General features: G+C 34.4%; 1 protein-coding gene and 1 non-coding gene across 5 annotated transcripts in view; one reads left to right on the top strand and one right to left on the bottom strand.

Moving 5' to 3' along the window:
- LOC113921374 (activating transcription factor 7 interacting protein) overlaps nt 1–19,040 on the top strand; it is a 166,147-nt gene that overhangs the window by 57,058 nt on the left and 90,049 nt on the right. For 2 of the 4 annotated variants that reach the window (XM_027591876.2, XM_027591875.2), the window contains exon 1: nt 2,444–2,560. The exons of the other annotated variants lie outside the window; for them this stretch is intronic. In XM_027591876.2, coding sequence (XP_027447677.1) covers nt 2,544–2,560 — 17 coding nt within the window. In that variant the 5' untranslated portion in view covers nt 2,444–2,543. Of the gene's footprint in view, nt 1–2,443; nt 2,561–19,040 lie in introns of those variants that run through there. 4 annotated transcript variants of the gene reach the window in all.
- Nucleotides 17,159–17,280, bottom strand: LOC113923271. Its single transcript, XR_003520269.1, has one exon. It is a non-coding gene; the product is annotated as a small nucleolar RNA SNORA40 (small nucleolar RNA).

Below are 19,040 nucleotides of genomic sequence, written 5' to 3'. Positions count from 1 at the left end.
GGGTATAGTAAAGGGAAAAGAGAGTAAGGAAAAGATTGTTACTGATGAGATAATTTAGGTTGAGTCCTAAATAGGATTTATCCGGTGAACTAGGATTGTTTCTTTGGGATAGAGAGTGAAACATGTTGGCAGTGGCACCAGTTATCTGAATAACAGCCTAACCATTTTCCTTTTCTAAACCATTTTCATGATGTGTAGAAACAGAACCAGTGTGGGAAGGGATGGGTGAAGGAAGCTCCATGGGCCCAGACTGAGTGTAGTCTAGCATGTATTTCAGCTCCTAGTACTTTTGTGAATTTATTTAATCTTTGAGCCTGTTTCCTTCACTCATGAATTGGAGGTAATACCTACCTTGTAGGATTACTGTGAGATTTAATTGAAGTAATGCATGTAAAACTTATCTGAAGGTTTGATCTATATTAATATACCTCCCTACTACTTTGTCTTCTAAGTGCCGTGTGTAAAGTAGATAATCAGTATAGTTACTGTTTTATGTATGTGCCTTGGGATATTAGAGAAAGTCTAGTAAATTGGTAGTAAAATGATTGTAGTGGCTGGAGGAGAATTGGTACAATGAGGGAATGTATGTCTTTTACTTTGATATCTAAAGTGGGTGAAAAATAGTTCTTATAGCCAATAGTAGTAGCCAGCAACTTAGCTTGCTCAGGAGAACTTAGACTGAGAAAAAAGTAGTTAGGATTTACATTGGGCAGGTATTTGGCAAGGCAGGGGAGGCTTAGGGTGAGGAGAATGGGACAACGTACATTTGAAGGTGTGTTACATAATTTAAATTTTTGTAGAACAGACATCCAAAAGAATCTACTATCTGAAGTGAGCAGCTTTAAAAGTTTTGGTTATTTGTCTCCCCTTTAACCTTAGTCCCATTTCAGTGCTACAGTAATCTCTGTCTTGTTTGACTCTTTTCCAGTTTACCGACCTCTTGCTTTTAAGGAATAAATTTGAGCGACCCTCAGAGAATGTTATTTTTTTGAAGAATTAATGTGGTTTGGTTAAGTGTAACTTTTTTTTTTTTATCTAGTGTAGTACTTGAATAGTCTTTACATACATTATCCAGTTTGCCTCTTGGAGAATAAGTAAGGATCTTTTAAAAAGCTGAGTTAGTTAATTAATTGAATTTAAGTTAAAAAAAAAAAGCTGAGTTATTTTTGTTTCATTTTAAAATGTTTATTATGGAAAATTTTAAATATATACAGAAATAATCAACTCCATGTGCCCATCACTCAGCTTGAACAGTTACCAACTTATGGGGCCAATCTCCTTTTGGCTATACCTCTACCACCTCCCTATACTCTTAACGATTTTTAGTAAATATCTACATTGTGTGGTGGATAGACACGAGATCACATAGGGCAGCTAGATTTTAGAAAGGTAAACCAAGGAAAAGAGAAGGAAAAGGTGGGTTTCCTAGATGATTATGAGCTATCAAGCAAACAAGGTTTTTCTGTGCGCTTGTCCTTCTCTTCTCTTGATGGGTGGGTTACTGCCGCGAAAGATTTGTTGGGATCTCTCTCAAATTTGTTTTGTTAATATACCCACTTTTAGACTGAATCTTACTCTGTTGTTCTCCCTATTTGCTTTTTTTCCCCAGGGGTGTCTACATTCTTTATTTTTATTTGTTTTTCGCTCACGTTAAAATGTTGGGAGGTCTGTGGCTGGGCATGAAATTTAATTTGCCCTGGGACCAAACCACTCACCTAGAGATGTCTTTGTGGCCATCTGGACTATGAAAGAGAAGAAATTGTTTTTATCTTTATGGCAGATTACTCAAAATAAGCTTTGTTGCCATCATAGCTCTAATGACTAGTCTCTTCCCCACAGTTATTTAAATTATTGTCAAGATTCAAAAATTTGACTGCAAGCTTTAACCATTTTGCTAGATTTGAGTACTTTGGGGCTTTCTGTGGGGAAAAAGATCTTTAATTAGCCTTCTATAAATGGAAATTGACTATCAGGATTTAAACAACTTAATTTTCCAGAAATTATAAAAATTGGCACTCTTTTCATGATAAAAGTACTATAAAAGGCAAAAAAAAAAAAGGGGGCCTTGAGCAGACTTTTTTTTTTCTGGACTGAAATGGAGGCTTTCTTTCAAGCGAATTCCCTGGTGTTTGCTGTGTGTGATTTGGCTCTATCTCTGTAACTGCTAATATGTGGCGTGGACTTTCGGCTGTCTGGGATCTGGATGTGCCCAAAGTCTGTATTGCAAGTCCGGATTCACAGGCATTGTGTTACAAAACTGGCTTGCTGCCTTCTCTGGTTTCTGTGTCCTAAGCAGCTGCATTGTTTGTTGCAGTATATGCATTAGCTGTTGTCTGTGTTCAGTTTCCTGCAGACTGACAAAGTGGGAGGGGCTTTGTTTGATACATAGCTGAGTTTTCACTGTGTGAGTTCTTGAGTGCACATTGCAGCCATCTTAATTACACTTTAGTGCAACTGAGACAGTGCAGCTGTCTCAAAATGGCTGCTGACCTAGTCTTTGTAGCAGCTTAGGCAGCAGCTATGCCAGTGAGGAGACTTGGCACATGCACCAGGACCAGAGGTAAGAACCAATTACTCTTTATCTTTGAACATTTTAATTAAAAGAAATATTTGAATTCTACTGAGTTTACATAGCAAGGTTAACTTAGAGCTTGCTTGCTAAGAAGTTAAAGTGTTTGCTTTAAGCTTCTTTTATGGAAAGAGTACATAGGATGGTGAGGTCAAAGGTTAAATTCCTGTAATTTCTCACCATCTTATGTTCTGTCATTGCCAGAGCATTTGATCACTACAATAGTGTTTTCTGGCCCTAATTAACTTAATATTCTTTTTGTGTTGGATATTTTAGTTTGCTTGATATTTTTTGCTATAAATCAAAAACAGTACATGTACTGAATAGATTTTTTTTGGAAAGAAGCCATAAATAAGCCTTGTTTTGCATGAAAAGAGATTTTTTCTGTGTGTGTGTGTGTGTGTGTGTGTGTGTGTGTGTGTGTGTTTGTGTTGGAGCTGTTGTTTGGTAGCTTTCTGGGAAGAATGTTAATTCTCTGAATATAAGTCATAGTTACAGAAAGAAAAAAAATTTTTAACACTGTTAGATTTTTTTTTTGTACTGGGTTCTAATTCTTTCTCGTTATGCTGCCTCCTCTTGGCCATTCAGTTCTTTCACATTTTTAAGGGTGCTAACTTTTTATTCTAATTATTTTTTTCTTAAGTTGTCATTCAGATTCAGATTTTAAATTTAGAAACAAGTTCACATCTAGGTCTGGATACCCCTTTTCTTTCTAGCTAATGAATTTTAATGCAACAGAGCTGAAATAAATATTCAAGTTGTTTTGATTAATTGATATTGTTGATGTCCACTTTAGTCTTAGTTTAAACCTGTGGTATACTTAAAAATAATGTAATTCAATGATTTTGTAAATTTAGTTTCACAATTTTCAAAAAGCTTTAACATTCTTCTGAAGTTGAAACACTTACTGAGATATGGTAAGTCCATAGTGACCCAGAGAGTTAGGAGAATGAAATTGTTATTCACATAATATTTCAGATAGCAGAAATTTTAAGCTCTAATGTTTAAATTGTGGTATTTACTAAAATTTTTTTATAAATGGTATAGTACATTTCTCCAGTTTTGTTAAGAGTATTATGAATATATCCCTGACTAATATGACATAGAACAGTAAGTCTTGAACTTTAGAAAACAGCAACTTTTGCACATTAAATTCTTATGAAGGACCCCTGTATTTAAAAGGGATACATATGGTATTTTATTGTTTTGCATTTACTTTATAATTTAAAAGTATTACATTTACTTAATATAAGCTTATTTAATAAAATGAGAACAATTAGGCTGTTATGATGAAAACAAAAGTTTTGAAACCAGATCATATATCACAATTTTAATCTTGTATTAGTGTCAGGGTCTAGGTTGCTTTGTTGTAGAACTTCAGGTGGTAAGGGACTGTAGAATTCATTTTGACAGGTATTCTAGAATGTGAATTCTTTATGCTCCTTTTAATTTCATGAAGTTAGAGTATAAGATCTACATTTACACGACTTAACAGTTATTTGAAATTGCTGCCTTGCCACAAAATTGCATTTATATTCTAATTTTTTTAACAAAATAATTTTTTCTTAATCATTGGTCATTTATTCAGTGGCTTCAAATGTATTTGGGATCACTAGTTCAGTTTCATCAACGGCTTTAGCATGTTTATTTCTCTTTCATTAGCTAACTACTTTGTGAAGTTGTTAGGACTCTTTTTATGCGATATAATGGATTCTAATAATCTGAACATTACTTTATATAAATCCAATAATATGAGCTTGCCCCCAAAAGAGAACAAGTTCAGTGTTGTGATAGAGATTTTATCCATTGTGCCTTTCAGTAAGGTTTTGCCCTAGAGTGAGTATGACATAGGAAGTGAATGTGTTGTGCCCTTAATCATCATTATTTTCATGCTTCTCATTGTATGAACAGCTTACTGTATTCAAATATTTCATACAGTGCAAGCCAGCTACTCAGTTTGTTCTTTATTGCTAGAGAAAAATTGGCTAGGTTGAAATTATTGAACCAATTTATGTTGATCTTCAGAGTAAGACCTTGGGGAAATTTTAATGATCCATTCTTTTTGTCTTCTGTTGTGGATTATAAAATTGACCTTCACCCTCTACAAGGTGACTCCATTGATTTTACTTATACGTGGGGAAACACCAACAATGTGGTTACTCGGGATATTATTGCTAATTCTTTCAGTGCCATGTTGCATTTTTGCAACTATAAGCATAAACTGCACCTCAGTGGGATTATTACTTTTGGGACTGGTGACAGTTTTCAAATTGTCCGTGCTGAATTTCAAGTTAGCTATTAGGCTGAATAATTGAAGGCATGATAAATCTGGGAGCTGGGTAATTAAGGTTTAATGTTATTATTTTGTCACTTTTTGTGCTCCCTATTTGTTCATCCTTTTTCCTGAGCCATTTCATTAAGCATAAGCCTTTAAGGAAAATGTTGAGATAGTGAAAGAAATTGACTAAGAGTTTAAACCTAAATTTGAATTGTTTTTACTACTTTCTTCTTATATTGGTCAACTCATTCCATTTTCTGACTCTTGTTTCCTCATCTGTAAAATGGGAAAAAAATTCCTATCTATATGGCGAGGATATACTGAGAATAATGTTTCTGAAGAGTACCATGAAATATTCTGTGTGCTGATTTTCCAGTAATAATTTGAATGCTTTTCAGTTTTTTTATTTCTCAGATGTCATGTACTTTATCAAATGTGATTGGATTAAGGAATGTGGTATATTTAAATAGTATGGGAAATTTCTTATATAACTCATGCTCAGAAGCAAGAAGTACTGACTGATAGTAGTACATCTATATCCACTTGGTAATATGTAGTATTCATGTTTGTACTACTGATCCCATTATGTTACCTAGATTAGCCACCTTTTGCTGTGTGTGGATATGGTAGATATTTTTATTAAGTAAAGCCAATATAAAATGTTGGTATTACAGAATTAAGGGAGTAAATGGGAGAAATGTTTCAATTCTAGTCTGACTGAGTCCTCCAAATATACAGTGAGAAAGTAATTTCTCTAAAGAGAGGACTTGAATTCGGGGCCTAGAGTTTTCTGTGTTTCAGTACCAATGAGAATCTTAAGAACAGTATAGTTTTCTTTCAGTAGCCACAAATTGGCAGCCAACAGACTATATCATTTAGCCACTGGCCTATTACTCTAGTTGTTAAAGCTGTCAGATTTTACACAAAAATCTGGGTGTCTTATCTCTGAAAAATAGAAGATGGGCAGTGCTAAGAATGTATTTCTGTATCAGAAAAATAATCTTCAGTGGAGTAGCTACTGTCCTCTTCAGATAGGGCCTATATAGTTCACATCTGGTCTTACTCACTAATTACATTACCTGCTGGGACCCTGTAAATTGTTCCTTTTAAATCCCTCTCCTACTTGACAGATTGTTGGCAGCCTTTTATATTTAGAATATAGCTTCTAACCTAGAAGAAAGTAAGCATAAGTAAAGTCTAGCCTACTTTACTTGGTAGGAGAGACTGCACGTGTAAAGACCATTTATTCTTTAGAAGATATGGCGCCTTTGCTAATCTTCAGCTTTGTCCTGATTTCTCTATATTAGAATACTACGGTGCTGATTGAAGGAGATCCAGTGACATCAGCAAAAAGTGACAACAGAATGAAAGTGAAGAGATTAAAGAAATACTAATTAGAAACACGAATACCTTGAGGTCTTTTAATGTGATAATAGGTTTTCTTTTCTTTAAATGTTATGACAGTGTTAAAGATACCACTGTTTATCATATTGATGTTCTTAATGATGATACTGCATAAGAAAAAGTTAAAATATATTCAAGATACACAGTTTACCAAACAGGTAAATGAAATACATTTTATAAAAGATTTGTGTCTAAATTGGTTGAGTTGAGAAGTCTTAGCACTAAAAATGTGAAAGTTTCTAGTAGAAAGTTTTCTTAACGGCACTAGACTAATTTTAGAGGCCATTATAAACTTATTTTTGTTAAAAGTTTGCTTTTGTTTACATAACATTCACTGTCTTAACTATGTTGAGACTACTTTGATGATGCAGGAAACATGGTAGTTTATGATCATGATGTGATGTGATTTTCCACATTTTCCAGAGTGAAAGCCAGCTTCTTAGCATTTGTGTAATACCATGACATTGCTAACTCCAGGGAAATGTTACTCTTTTTTGGAAAATGGCTTTAAGTTAGAGGAAACTTCAGTGGAAATTGAAAAAGCATTTAACTTTCACAGGAAACACTGACTCTCCTGTTTTCCAAACTCTTCACACTCCCAAAAGAGATAGTGATTTGGGAGAAAGCTTAAAGTCTGTTCAAATAAGGGATTTTTTTTTTTTAATCACTCAAGTTAGAACTTTCACAGAATTCTCTATTAGTAATTTGTAGCAGTCTGTTCTTAGTCATTAATGTGTGAATATGGAAACAATGAAAACAGTGCTTATTGACTCAGTGAATCCTTTGGGTTTAATGTAAAAGGAGTTTAACACCGTATCTGAGGAGTTGCTTTTCCACCTGCCTAAGGACTTCTGCCTTTCTTGTAGTAAACCAGGTGCTACTACCCAGGAGAGTTGTATGACCTGTTGCTTTTCTTTGCTGACATGGAAGTATCATGGCATGCATTGTGGAAACTATTAGTATAGAAGTCAGGAAATGATTATTTTTGTCTGGTACTGCTATTAAGTAGTTGTATAGGTTTGAATAAATTACTTAAGCTCTTAATGCCATTCTGCAACCATTAAAAGAGAGAGGTGGTTGGATTTGGAAGAACACAAACTTTGGAATCAGTCAAGGTGAACTCATTTTCTCTCACTGACTAGTTAGACATTTATATGAGAAATGTATATATAATGCTGAAAGTATAATGCCTATCGTAAGTAAGTGCTCAGTAAGTCTTAGGCATTATTTTTTATGGGAAGAAGCTAGTTGCTTATTTTCAGACTTTAGTTTTCTTTAAAATGGGGATAAAGTGTACCATACAGAGTTGATATTTGGGATTTAAATGAGCATAGTATATATAAAGCATTTAGTGCAGTGTGGGACACAAATTAAGTATTAGTAAATATTGGTTGCTTTTTCCTCACAAGTTTCCCTCTGGCACAAATTTTTTTCTGTTTTTTTTTCCCCCCCAATCATTATGGTATTGGGGAGAAATCTGGGCTGCTTGGATACTTTAGAAAAGGATCTTTAGGGTGAGGGGTTGTTAGGGGTCTGGCTGATTTATAGTAAAAATGCCAGAAAGCAAGGTGCTTTACTCTCAAAGTGAAGACTTTAACGAGCTTGAAGGGGACAAAGTAAGAATTCTTACTGGTGCTAAGGCAGCATGATAGAGTGAAAACAAAAATGGATTGTGAATTGACCAATTGATTCAACAATTTTAGCAAACACATATTATGTACCTGTTATTTGTCAGGCACTGTTTTAGTGTCTGGCATATGAGATCCCTGCCCCTGAGGAGTTTACACTGAGGCAGGGGAAATAGGAGGATAGATACTAAATATGAGAAGGTTAAATTGCGCAAGGGATTGAGAATCATGGCTAGGTGAACACTACCAAAATGTGGTCTGTGGATCAGTTTCAAGGTCAGTTCAGATTAGTTTGTCTGTTTATTCCTGGTCTTCCATGAGATAAGAACTGAAATTAAGAGGGTCTAGAAATTTTTACATCAATCCAATAAAGTAACTTTATGTTGGTTGGGTCAAATAATAAAAATAATTGACGCATACATTTTATATGCTTTCTCTTTATTTCACTTTCCAAGTAATTCTTTTTCGTTGAATTTATAAAAATATTGATCTTTGATGGACTAGAGATAAAACATTGGCTCTTTACCATTATTTGCAAAGCATTGAGCTAGATTAATAACATTGTTGGCACTTCAGTAAACAGGTTGTAGAGAATTTAAGCTTCTTATGATTAATTCACTGTCAGGTGATTGTTTTACTTATTCAGCTTAACAGATAGTTGTTATATACATTATTTTATGCTGGATTAAATGATTTTAGGTCCTTTGATTTTTCAAGTACTTTTATTCAAAGAGCTGGATACATAAAGTAGGAAGAGAGAGGGCGGACACAGCTAGCAAAATTAAAACTGGAAGGAATACAATACTTGGATGATTTCCAACTCTGAGATGTTATGATAAATAGCCAAATATTACTTAAACAGTGTATACTATGTGGAATGACACCATATTATATATATTTGTTTCTTTTCCTGCTGCTGCTGCTGGTGGAGTACAGATTCTGAAAATAATATATAGTTGTTTGAGGAAATCCATTATTGCTTATCAAAGAAAACCGAGGTAACACTTAGGATTATGCACACATTAGAAGTCTGCTAATTACTGTTGATGTGTGATAACTTTATTTTTCCTCTAATTTAGAGCCCCATTGTCTTTATTGTGTAATAGGGGTAGTTTAAGAACGATGTTTTAAAACAGCTGAAAATACAGGGGACCTAGGTGGCTTAGTTGGTTAAGCATCTTCCTTCAGCTCAGGTCCTGATCCTGGTGGTTTGGGATCAAGCCCCGCATTGGGCTCCCTGCTCAGCGGGGAGCCTGCTTTTCCCTCTCTCTCTGCAGCTGCCCCTGCTTGTGTGCTCTCTCTCTCTCATAAAATATGTAAAAAATTTAAAAAAAACAACAACAGAAAATAAGATTAAAAAATAAGGAGCAGGGGCACCTGGGTGGCTCAGTCGGTTGGGGGTCCAACTCTTGATCTTGGCTCAGGTCTTGATCTTGGGGTTGTGAATTAGAGCCTCATGTTGGGCTCCATGCTGGATGGAGAGCCTACTTTAAAAATAAGGAACATATTTTGGGTAACCCCTCGTTAGCATATTAAGTACTTTTCATTTTATTGTCATAAAATATGTGGCACTAAACTAGTTTCTAGACTATTTGAAAATGAAATTTAGTATAGTTAGACTCACTAAAATAAATGGAAAAATAGAAGTGAAGAGATATAATTATGTATTAGGTGATAAAGTAATTGAAAAAAATTTAAACAAAGGACTTCATAGACAGTGACTCAACTCTTAGATCTGGCCAATTAAAACAGCACAGGAATGATTTAGGTTAAATGAGAATGTGCCAATGACAAAATACGTTCTTGTGTAGATATTTGTAACTTAATGTGTGAGCTTATCAAAAAGTTTAATAATATTAACTAGTGGTAAATATGTTTAATTACTTAATCATTGTACTAATGTTACTTGAATATGCATTAAGTCTTATTATTTGGTGACACATAAAGCAGTGTGGTTCTAAGAGCAAATCTATTTAATGATCATTTACTATTTAAGTGATTAACAAAGTTTGAAAGGTGGCTGTACAGTCGAATGAGGACAGCTTTTAGCTAATGTAAATTATAATTTATATTTTTTAATGATTGTTAAAAATAGCAGTTACTGGATTTATGTGATATATTGGTCTATGTCACAGAAAACTAAGGCTTTTGAATACCTCTGGGTGTTAAACATATTTTTGGTGTGGTGGGGGTAAAATGTCAGTTACATAAGAATTATAAATTGATTTTGTCTTATTACTTGGATTTGAATCATTGGTAAATAGATAACTAGATATATTCTAAAACCAGTCAGTGCCTGTTGGGGAACGAATGGGGGAGGGTTTACTCAGCAGTATTTTCCTTTAGTTTGGTCATGAAATGAGGACTGCTTTATGTAAATTGTTCTTACTGGTGCCAGCTAGCTGTAACTGCAGTCTGGCTGTGCTAGGGCAGCAAATAATATGTGTCATGGATTTTCTGTTTGGAATGTGTAAGAATTCAGCCTTTAGGACTGAAAGGACAGAGTTGATGCTTTAGAATAAGAGTACTGAGACCTCCACAACTGACAATATGTGGAATAATGAGAAGCTATAAGCCTTTGAAGCTTTTAGTTCTGTTTTTATAGATTTATGCCTATTGATACTATTGGGTAATATGTGGGAGGTACTTAACTGCATACAGTTGCTGCAGTCCTAATAGTTGGCAGAATAGAAAGCAGTACAAAAGCATTCTGATTCTAGGCATCTTCACTTGCAACAGTCCTTTGGAAGATGTACTTTGTGTGTTCTGTGAGCTTCATTGGCATACTGGCTGACGTTTTTTGGCTTTTGTGGTTATTGGGTTGTTTGCTGCACAAACTACACAACAGATGTGAATCACTGTTTGCAAGGAAATTTAATATGTAGCCAATCTACTGTATTCCTGTTTTTTTATGAATATGAACCAAGCAAGGAATTTAGGCTCAAGAAGGCTGTTCTAGAAGTCTGCATTAGCTTTAACTATTTATACAAATGAACTAAGTTGCAGTGGTTTACAGAAGAGGAAGTCCTTTCCACAATATCAAGCTACCCACAGGTAAGAGATTTAGGTCCTTTTTTTTGTGACCACCCCCACCACGCACCCCCCCCCCGGCCCCTCAGGCCTTATATCTGTCTCTCACCTTTGGGAGGTTTTTTGTTTGTTTTTAATTTTAGTCATACCAGGATTGATAGATTGTTTAATGTAAATTTTCAGGAGATTGTGAATACCATATTTGGATTTTTTCTTTTAAAAATGATTTTTTTAAATAATTTTCCTCAGGTTTATATTGAAATGAACTAACAGTGGGCTTCATATATGAACATTACTCATGCATGCAATATGTTCATATTACATAGAAATCAGTTTTAGACCTCTTTTCATTATGGTCCTGTTACTGTGTTTTCAGTTGTAGTGACACCAACTGGTACATACAGAGAAATAACCTTACTAAACTATAAAGTTTTAGAGTAAATGTACCACTTTGAATTCATCATCAAAATCTGACTGCTTCTGTTTTCACAAATGGTTCACTGACATATGTTAATAATACATATAACATGGTCAAGTTTTCCAGTTCCACCCTTATGCTTTCCATTTCCACATATTTCAACTTATCACCATCTTAACAAAGTGAACTTAAGTCTAAAACTAAAATGAATATTAGAAATTTTAGTATTTTATTAAGTTAGATGAAGGTGACAGAGACATTTGTTATATTATTTTTTTTTGGTATGCTTGAAAAATTGCATACAGAAAACCATTATCTCATTGAAATAAAAGAAGTATATAATATAAAGAATATATAACCATACTATAAAGGTATAAAGATTTATGTTTATAAAGAAGTGCAGATATGTGCATCTGCTAATTATCAGTATGGCCAGTGATAAAATATATTACTGATTGATATAATTTGGGGGGATGAGTGTGGGTAGGTGACAAAGCAAAGGGTGATAGTGAGGCTAGCTTTGAGAAATAGAGGAGGAAGAAAGGTATTAGGCAGTTCTTTGGTCCTCGCTTCCTTTTCTGGAAGTTGAACAGCAGGATCTTTCTGCAACTTTGAAGTGTTAGTTTTAGATGGGACTTTCAGTTCTCTAGACTCTGAAAGGCCATTGGTCATTTTTTACTACATGGTTGGGTACTTAAAAGCTAGAGGCCAGCTAGATTGAGCATGATAGAAGTCACACTCATGTTTCAGGGTACAAACTGTTTGCTCTTGCCTTTTGAAAATGTTGCTTAGGCTTTTGAAAATTATTGTTCTAATATATGTTTTGTTGAAGTATAAAAATTTATATGTTTGTGGATGTTTCATTTGAGTAAGCAACTTCACTAGGATTAGAGAAATGTTGGTACTAGAAAGATACCAATTTTTATTAATTTACTAAAGGTTGGATTGGGAGAAGGGCATGCTTCTCTTAGTGTGGAGAACACACATATCTAAAACAATTGGGAAGTTTTCACACTTATCTAGACCAATAATTGTTAGGGAGAATGTTAGATCGGGAAGATAGTTGAGACATACTGAGGGGGTTTTATTAATAGGTAACGAGGAAAGGAGTTAGACCAAAATAGCATTCAATATTCAAATGGGGGTCATAGCAAAGCAAGAGGAGAGAAAGTTGCACAGAGGAGTTTTTGTATAGACACAAATAAACCTAAAGGGCATCATGTAAGACAAAGATAAATATCTTGAGGATAAAGATGTATAGTTTTTGAGACTGTTTGAGTATGAATGATCCAAAAATCTGAGGGATAAATTTTGAGTTTTCAGATTTTGTGTTCCTCTTAGGCAACAAAATTTATTAGCAAGCAATGTCAAATAACAAAATCTTGAAAGTGGAATAGACCTAGGTGGTCAAGTAGTTGTAACATCACACTTTCTACAGGAGCCTTCTGTTTATTATTCCTGACAGATAATTATCTAGTTTCTGCTTCAACATTTCTAATGACAGAGAGTCTCTAATTTCATAAGGCAATTAATTCCTTCTTTTGTTGGATAGCTGAGCAAATCAGTATTTGTTGATTTTTAGGAGAAATTGGCCTTTCATTGTTTTTGTTTCTGTACTCGTCTGTCTGCCTGCCTGTTTTTCTATCTGTATCTGTTTTACACACCTAAGAGATCTGCACTACCTAAAGAAAGCCATTAAAATTCCCGTGTTTTCTAAGCTAAATATCCTCCATTTTCCCAACTATTCCTCATATAACATGTTGTTCTAGGTCATTCTTTAGCGTGGTCATCCTGTTTGTCCTACTGTTTCTTTAAGAGTCCCTCTTTATCTGGGCCACTCAGAACTAAATGTAATACTAAAAAACGTCTCCCTTTCCTTAGACTCTGTGCTTCTGTTCTGCAGCTTCACTTTGTGTTGACATTTCTGGCAGGCACCCAGCACTGTTGAATTTTACTGAGTTTGCAATAAGTTCAAATCCCTCAGTATTTTTCACACATACCATTGGTAACCTTAAATATACTTGAATATTTGAACCAAGTGTATTGCTTTATATTTGTAGTTACGTCTTTATTATTTCTAATATTGTTTATTATGCTTTTTTTTTTTCAGTTTTCCTTGATGTATTTCCCACTTTTTAATAGTTTTTTTTTCCCCAAAGAACTGGCTATTGGTTTTATTGTTGCTTGCTGTTTTATTGAGTTTTCCCTCATAATTTTTTCTTTTATTATAATTCCTTGCTTTGGGTTTATACTTTTCCTCCTTTACTAGCATTTTTGAGTTTGTGGGGTTTTTTTTATTAATATGTGCAGCTTAAGGCTATCACTTTTCCTCAGTTATTATTTCACCATTGATTTCCTCCTTAATTCAAAATACATATTTTTTTAATTTATAAGGCAATCCTTTTCCTCTTATTTTATTGTTGCTCATCTAACTTTGTTATCTATGGCCAGAGGATGTGGTTTTGTGTGATTTTTTTTGTTTTTGTTTTTTTGTCTTTGAATTTATTTCCTTGTCACCACATATGTGGTCAGTATTAATGTATGTTGGATGTGTTCATGAAAAATGCATATTCTCGGTTTGTTGCATATACAGTTCTATTTTTCTATTAAGAAATACATGCATTGTTTATATTACTTTCACTTTCTTCATCTGTAGATTTTATAACGAGGTATGTTTATCTCTTGTGGATTTATTAGTTTCTTCCTGAAATTTTTAAATCTGTTTTGTTTTATGTGATTTGAAGTGTTATAATTTTATCTATAGGAAATATGTTTTTTTGTCCAGTAACTTGATCTTCAATTTGAATTTTTTTTAATATACATTACTTACCCTTTTTTGGTTAACATTTGCTTAGTGTATCATTTTTTTTTAAGATTTTATTCATTTGATGAGAGGGAGCACAAGCAAGGGGAACAGTGGAGGGAGAGGGAGAAGCAGACTCTCCGCTGAGCAGGGAGCCCGATGCGGGACTTGATCCCAGGACCCTGAGATCAGGACCCGAGCTGAAGGCAGTTGCTTAACCGACTGAGCCACCCAGGTGTCCCTAGTGTATCATTTTCTATCCTTTAAATTTTTTAACCTTTCTATGCTATTTTGTTACAAGGTGTGTCTCTTGTTTATAATGCATATCTGATATTTTTGTCACTTTACCCAGTTTGAAACCTGATAAGTTATTTTTAGACTGACAGTTTTCTTTATTTTTGCCCCGCATTTCACAGCCCCTAAGTTGGCTATCTCCCATCATATAATTATCTGAGATTTTAATTCCAGACTATTTATTTTAAAGATGATGGATCCTCAACAGCCAGCCCATGAGTTCTACTTGTTTTTTGGAGCATTGAGGTTTCCTTTCGGAGCATTATCTGAGTTCCCTAATTTGAATTCCTCCCCCATTTCTTAGGGTCTTTTGATGTATTGAATCTGTACTGTATTTTTATGTAATTGTTTTAGCAAGGGTCCATTTCCTCAGTCTTTGCTCAGAAATAATATCTTTATTTTTTCATCCTGTTGATTGCTAGTTTTTCTGGCAATAGAATTCTAGGCTAAAAATAACTTTTCTCCTGAACTTTGAGGATATTGTTGTTTGTTTTAGCATTCAGTATTGCTGATGACAAGTCTGATGTCAGTTTAATTCTTATTCCTTTGTAGTTAAGTGATTTTTTACTCTAAGTTATTAATATTTCCTCACACTGGTTTTCTGAAGTCTTAACACAGTATGTTTAGGTGTTAGGGTTTTTTTTTGTTTTTCTTGTTTTAATTTAGTCTGTTTTGGTATAATTAGTGGGCATGTTCTATGGAAAACATATATATATATATATATATATATATTTAATTTTAACTCTGTGAATTGTTTCTTTTCTTTTCTTTTCTTCTTAGTTCTTTTTTCTAAAACTCATCTTCAGTGAAAGTTGTTGCTTCTGTGTATGTTCCCCATCAATTAGCTTTTCTGTTTTTCCTTTGTGTAATATTTTGAGAGGACATCTGGTCTTGATTACCTATGTCTTACTTCAGCTGTGTCCATGCAGCTCTTGTTTTGAATTTCTAAGGTTTCAGATTTATTTCTTTGCATATCTGCTTGTTCTTGTGGGTACAATACTTTTTCAGAATATTTAATACACTATTTTAAAATGTTTTCTGTTCATTTTACTAAGTAGTTCTTTTGTTTGAGGGGCTTGGCATCTATTTGTGATTATACTCATTTTTGTATTCGAGATTTCCTGTTTTACTCTGGGTTGATGCTGACTGAAATGATTGTGAGGGGGTGGGAAGTGATACTTGTACTTGCTGCTCATGGGAAATGCTGGCAATTTAGCTTTTGGATTGTAACTTCCCTTCTCTGTCTCTTCTGGAGTTTAGTGTCTGGGTGGGTCAACTAATTACATTTACAAATGTCATTGCTGCTCTGGCTTATTATTAGCATGGAAGAGATTGGGGAAAGTGGAATGAATTTCAGATACAAATTACATGACTGTGTCTTCACTGTGAAAATTCAAACTGGCACATCTAAGCGAGACTTGGTATTTATATTCCTTTGTCTAGTTCGGCATTTATCCTTCCAGACTTTAAAATACCACTTGTGTGCCTATATTAATGTTTAGAAATATATTATTTGTGTGTGTGTGTTTTAATACAATGATATAAAATCTGGAAAGAATTTATTGACTACTTAGGCATCTAAGTACTTTCTATTTTATTATCCCATTTAACCCCTTTAACATTTTTATGAGGAGAGGCATTGTTAGAATTTTAGTTTCATAGGTGAGGATACTGAGGCGAAGAATATATTACTGAACAGGTAACTTAGCTAGGAAATGATAGTACCAGTATTCAAAAAGGTATGTCTGGCTTCAGCTTTTGTGTTAAAGTGTTAAGAATTCTGCAGCTCCTTTGTTGTTACACTTTATATTCATGCCCATGAAAGAAACCTACTACATTCTTAACTTTTTAGTGTTCTTTAGTGAGGATTCTTCACAGTATTTTTTAAAGATTTTATTTATTTATTTGAGAGAGAGAGAATGAGAGATAGAGAGCACGAGAGGGAAGAGGGTCAGAGGGAGAAGCAGACTCCCTGCCGAGCAGGGAGCCCGATGCGGGACTCGATCCCGGGACTCCAGGACCATGACCTGAGCCGAAGGCAGTCGCTCAACCAACTGAGCCACCCAGGCGCCCCACAGTATTTTTTAAAAGCTATTTTCTTAGTGATGGGTGTTATATTTCTTTGTAGTTTTTTAATTTAAGGTCAACAAATTGTTATTTAAGGAATTTCACATGTGACTCCTACCACTGTCAATCACCCTAGTTCCTCCGAAGTCAGAATCATAATCTTCAAAATAGCCTTTTTAAGAAGGACTTTTGTTCAATCCACAGTTGTCACTGTCAGTCAGTCCACAGTTTTGTTTTGTTTTGTTTTGTTTTTGGTTGGGCTTCTTTGATTTCCCCTTGAATATGGACATACTTCAAAAATTCCCCACTTGTAATTTTTTGGATCCAGTTTCTTTAAGCCATGTTTAGGATCTGCGTGGTTCTCGATTTCAGACACCCTCGAACATGAATAAGTTCAAATCCTATTCACCCCTAAATTATCACACCCTAGAGTTGTACAGATTGTTGGGATATGCCAATACTTTTAAGTCCAGACATTGTGTTCTCAATTGAAAAGCCTAAAGAAAGAAGACAGATGTCCTTTGTTTCAAGTCAACATTAAAATTAGAACACTAATTCAATATAGCTGAGATTTCCCTTATATCCTGTGTTTTTAGTAATTCTGTAGTCCTGGAGCCAACCTTCATGTTTATGAATGTTCTCATCACTTTAATCTTTTTTTAGGTATTATATTCCTTCTTATCTGTATCAAAACTCATACTTGAACAGTGAGTTCTGGATTACAAAAAAGGATTTATTTTTCCCACTTGTCTAAGTCTTTGTCCACAAACCAAACAAAAACAATTTGTATTTTTGCTATTTTGGTGCAGCAGTAGGAATCCTGATATGTTCCTTTTAAAAAAATGTTAGTGTATCTTTTTTAAAAAAAAACTTTTTATTTTTATTTTTTAGAGAATGGGGTAGTGGCAGAGGGAGAGGGAGAGAGAGAATTTTAAGCATGCTCCACACCCAGTGCAGAGCCTAATGAGGAGCTTGATATCACAACCCTGAGATCATGACCTGAGCTAAAATCAGAGTTGGATGCTTAACTGACTGAGCCACCCAGGTGCCCCAATATGTTAGTATATCTTAAGATATCTCAGAATGTCTTTGGTGTGTCAAAATGGTGCACAGTTTTTGCCTATTTGTCTTTAAAAATGGTTATGACAATGATGTCTTTTCCATCTGTGTATGAGACTACTCACTGCTATATATTATTGCTAACTATAAATAGTTGCCAGTCAGATATGTAAAAATGTATCTTCTTTTTCTTTAGTTTTTCTGTGATTATTAGTGAAGTTGAACAAATTATATTTGTTGTTTTATGATGCCCTATTTATGATTTTTAATTTTTATTTTGAATTGTTTATCCTTTCTATTCATTAATAGGTGTTCTTTTTTATTCTGGATACTAATTCCGTATCACTATGTTTTTTAGTTTTCAAGTATTTTTTTTATTTTATTTATTTATTATTTATTTATTTATTTATTTATTTGACAGAGATAGAGAGCACAAGTAGGCAGAGTGGCAGGCAGAGGAAGAGGGAGAAGCCGACTCCTCACTGAGCAAGGAGCCTGATGTGGGACTTGATCCTAGGACCCTGGGATCATGACCCGAGCCGAAGGCAGATGCTTAACCGACTGAGCCATCCAGGTGTCCCTCAAGTATTTCTCAAAATTTGTGGTTACTTGTAGTGCTTTCTGCGCCTTTGAAAATTTTTATTTCATATCTAATCTGTTTGCTATTGTACTGGTATGTTCAACTGCTATTTTGATCCATTTTCAGCCATTTATTTCAAAGTCCATTTAATCCCTGTTAATTTGCGATGCTGTTTCTGTCAGATACTGTATTGCTTTTTCTGTCTTCTAGATAATTTATTGCACTCATCTCTTAATACTTAAGATAATTACTGCTTTGTCATTCTCTCACATCTGAGAGGGCAAGCATCATTTTTTTTCTTACTTTTGACTTTCAATTTTCTTACTGTTTTGCCATTTTTTTTACAGATTAATTTTAAAAGTTTGTTATGATATAAAAATAACTAGGTGACATTTAGTTTGGAATTACTTCTAATAAGTTTCATCCAGGAAGAATTGATATTTTTCTACATCAAGCCTTATGTCCAACATAGCTCTAATATTTCACATATTTTTATAACAATTTTTTCATATATGTTAATGTTTCTAGATATCTTTTTCTTGCTATTCTGAAATAAATGTTTTCTTCATTGTATCTTCTTACTCTGAGCTCTTACTGCTTTAGTAGGCTTTCTAGAACAATATTGAGTATACTATCACACTTTTTATTTTTGCCTTGAATGGAAATAGCTTTTTTTTAAAGATTTTATTTATTTATTTGACAGAGAGAGAGATAGTGAGAGCAGGAACACAAGTAGGGGGAGTGGGAGAGGGAGAAGCAGGCTCCCCGTGGAGCAAGGAGCCCGATGTGGGGCTTGATCCCAGGACCCGGGGATCGTGACCTGAGCCGAAGGCAGATGCGTAACGACTGAGACACCCAGGCGCCCCTAGCTGTGGTGTTTTACTACTAAATATAAAGTTTTCCCTTCGTT

The sequence above is a fragment of the Zalophus californianus genome, chromosome 9 (genome assembly GCF_009762305.2).
Source record: "Zalophus californianus isolate mZalCal1 chromosome 9, mZalCal1.pri.v2, whole genome shotgun sequence".
Lineage (NCBI taxonomy): Eukaryota > Metazoa > Chordata > Mammalia > Carnivora > Otariidae > Zalophus > Zalophus californianus.
This window is presented reverse-complemented; position numbering and strand designations above follow the sequence as displayed.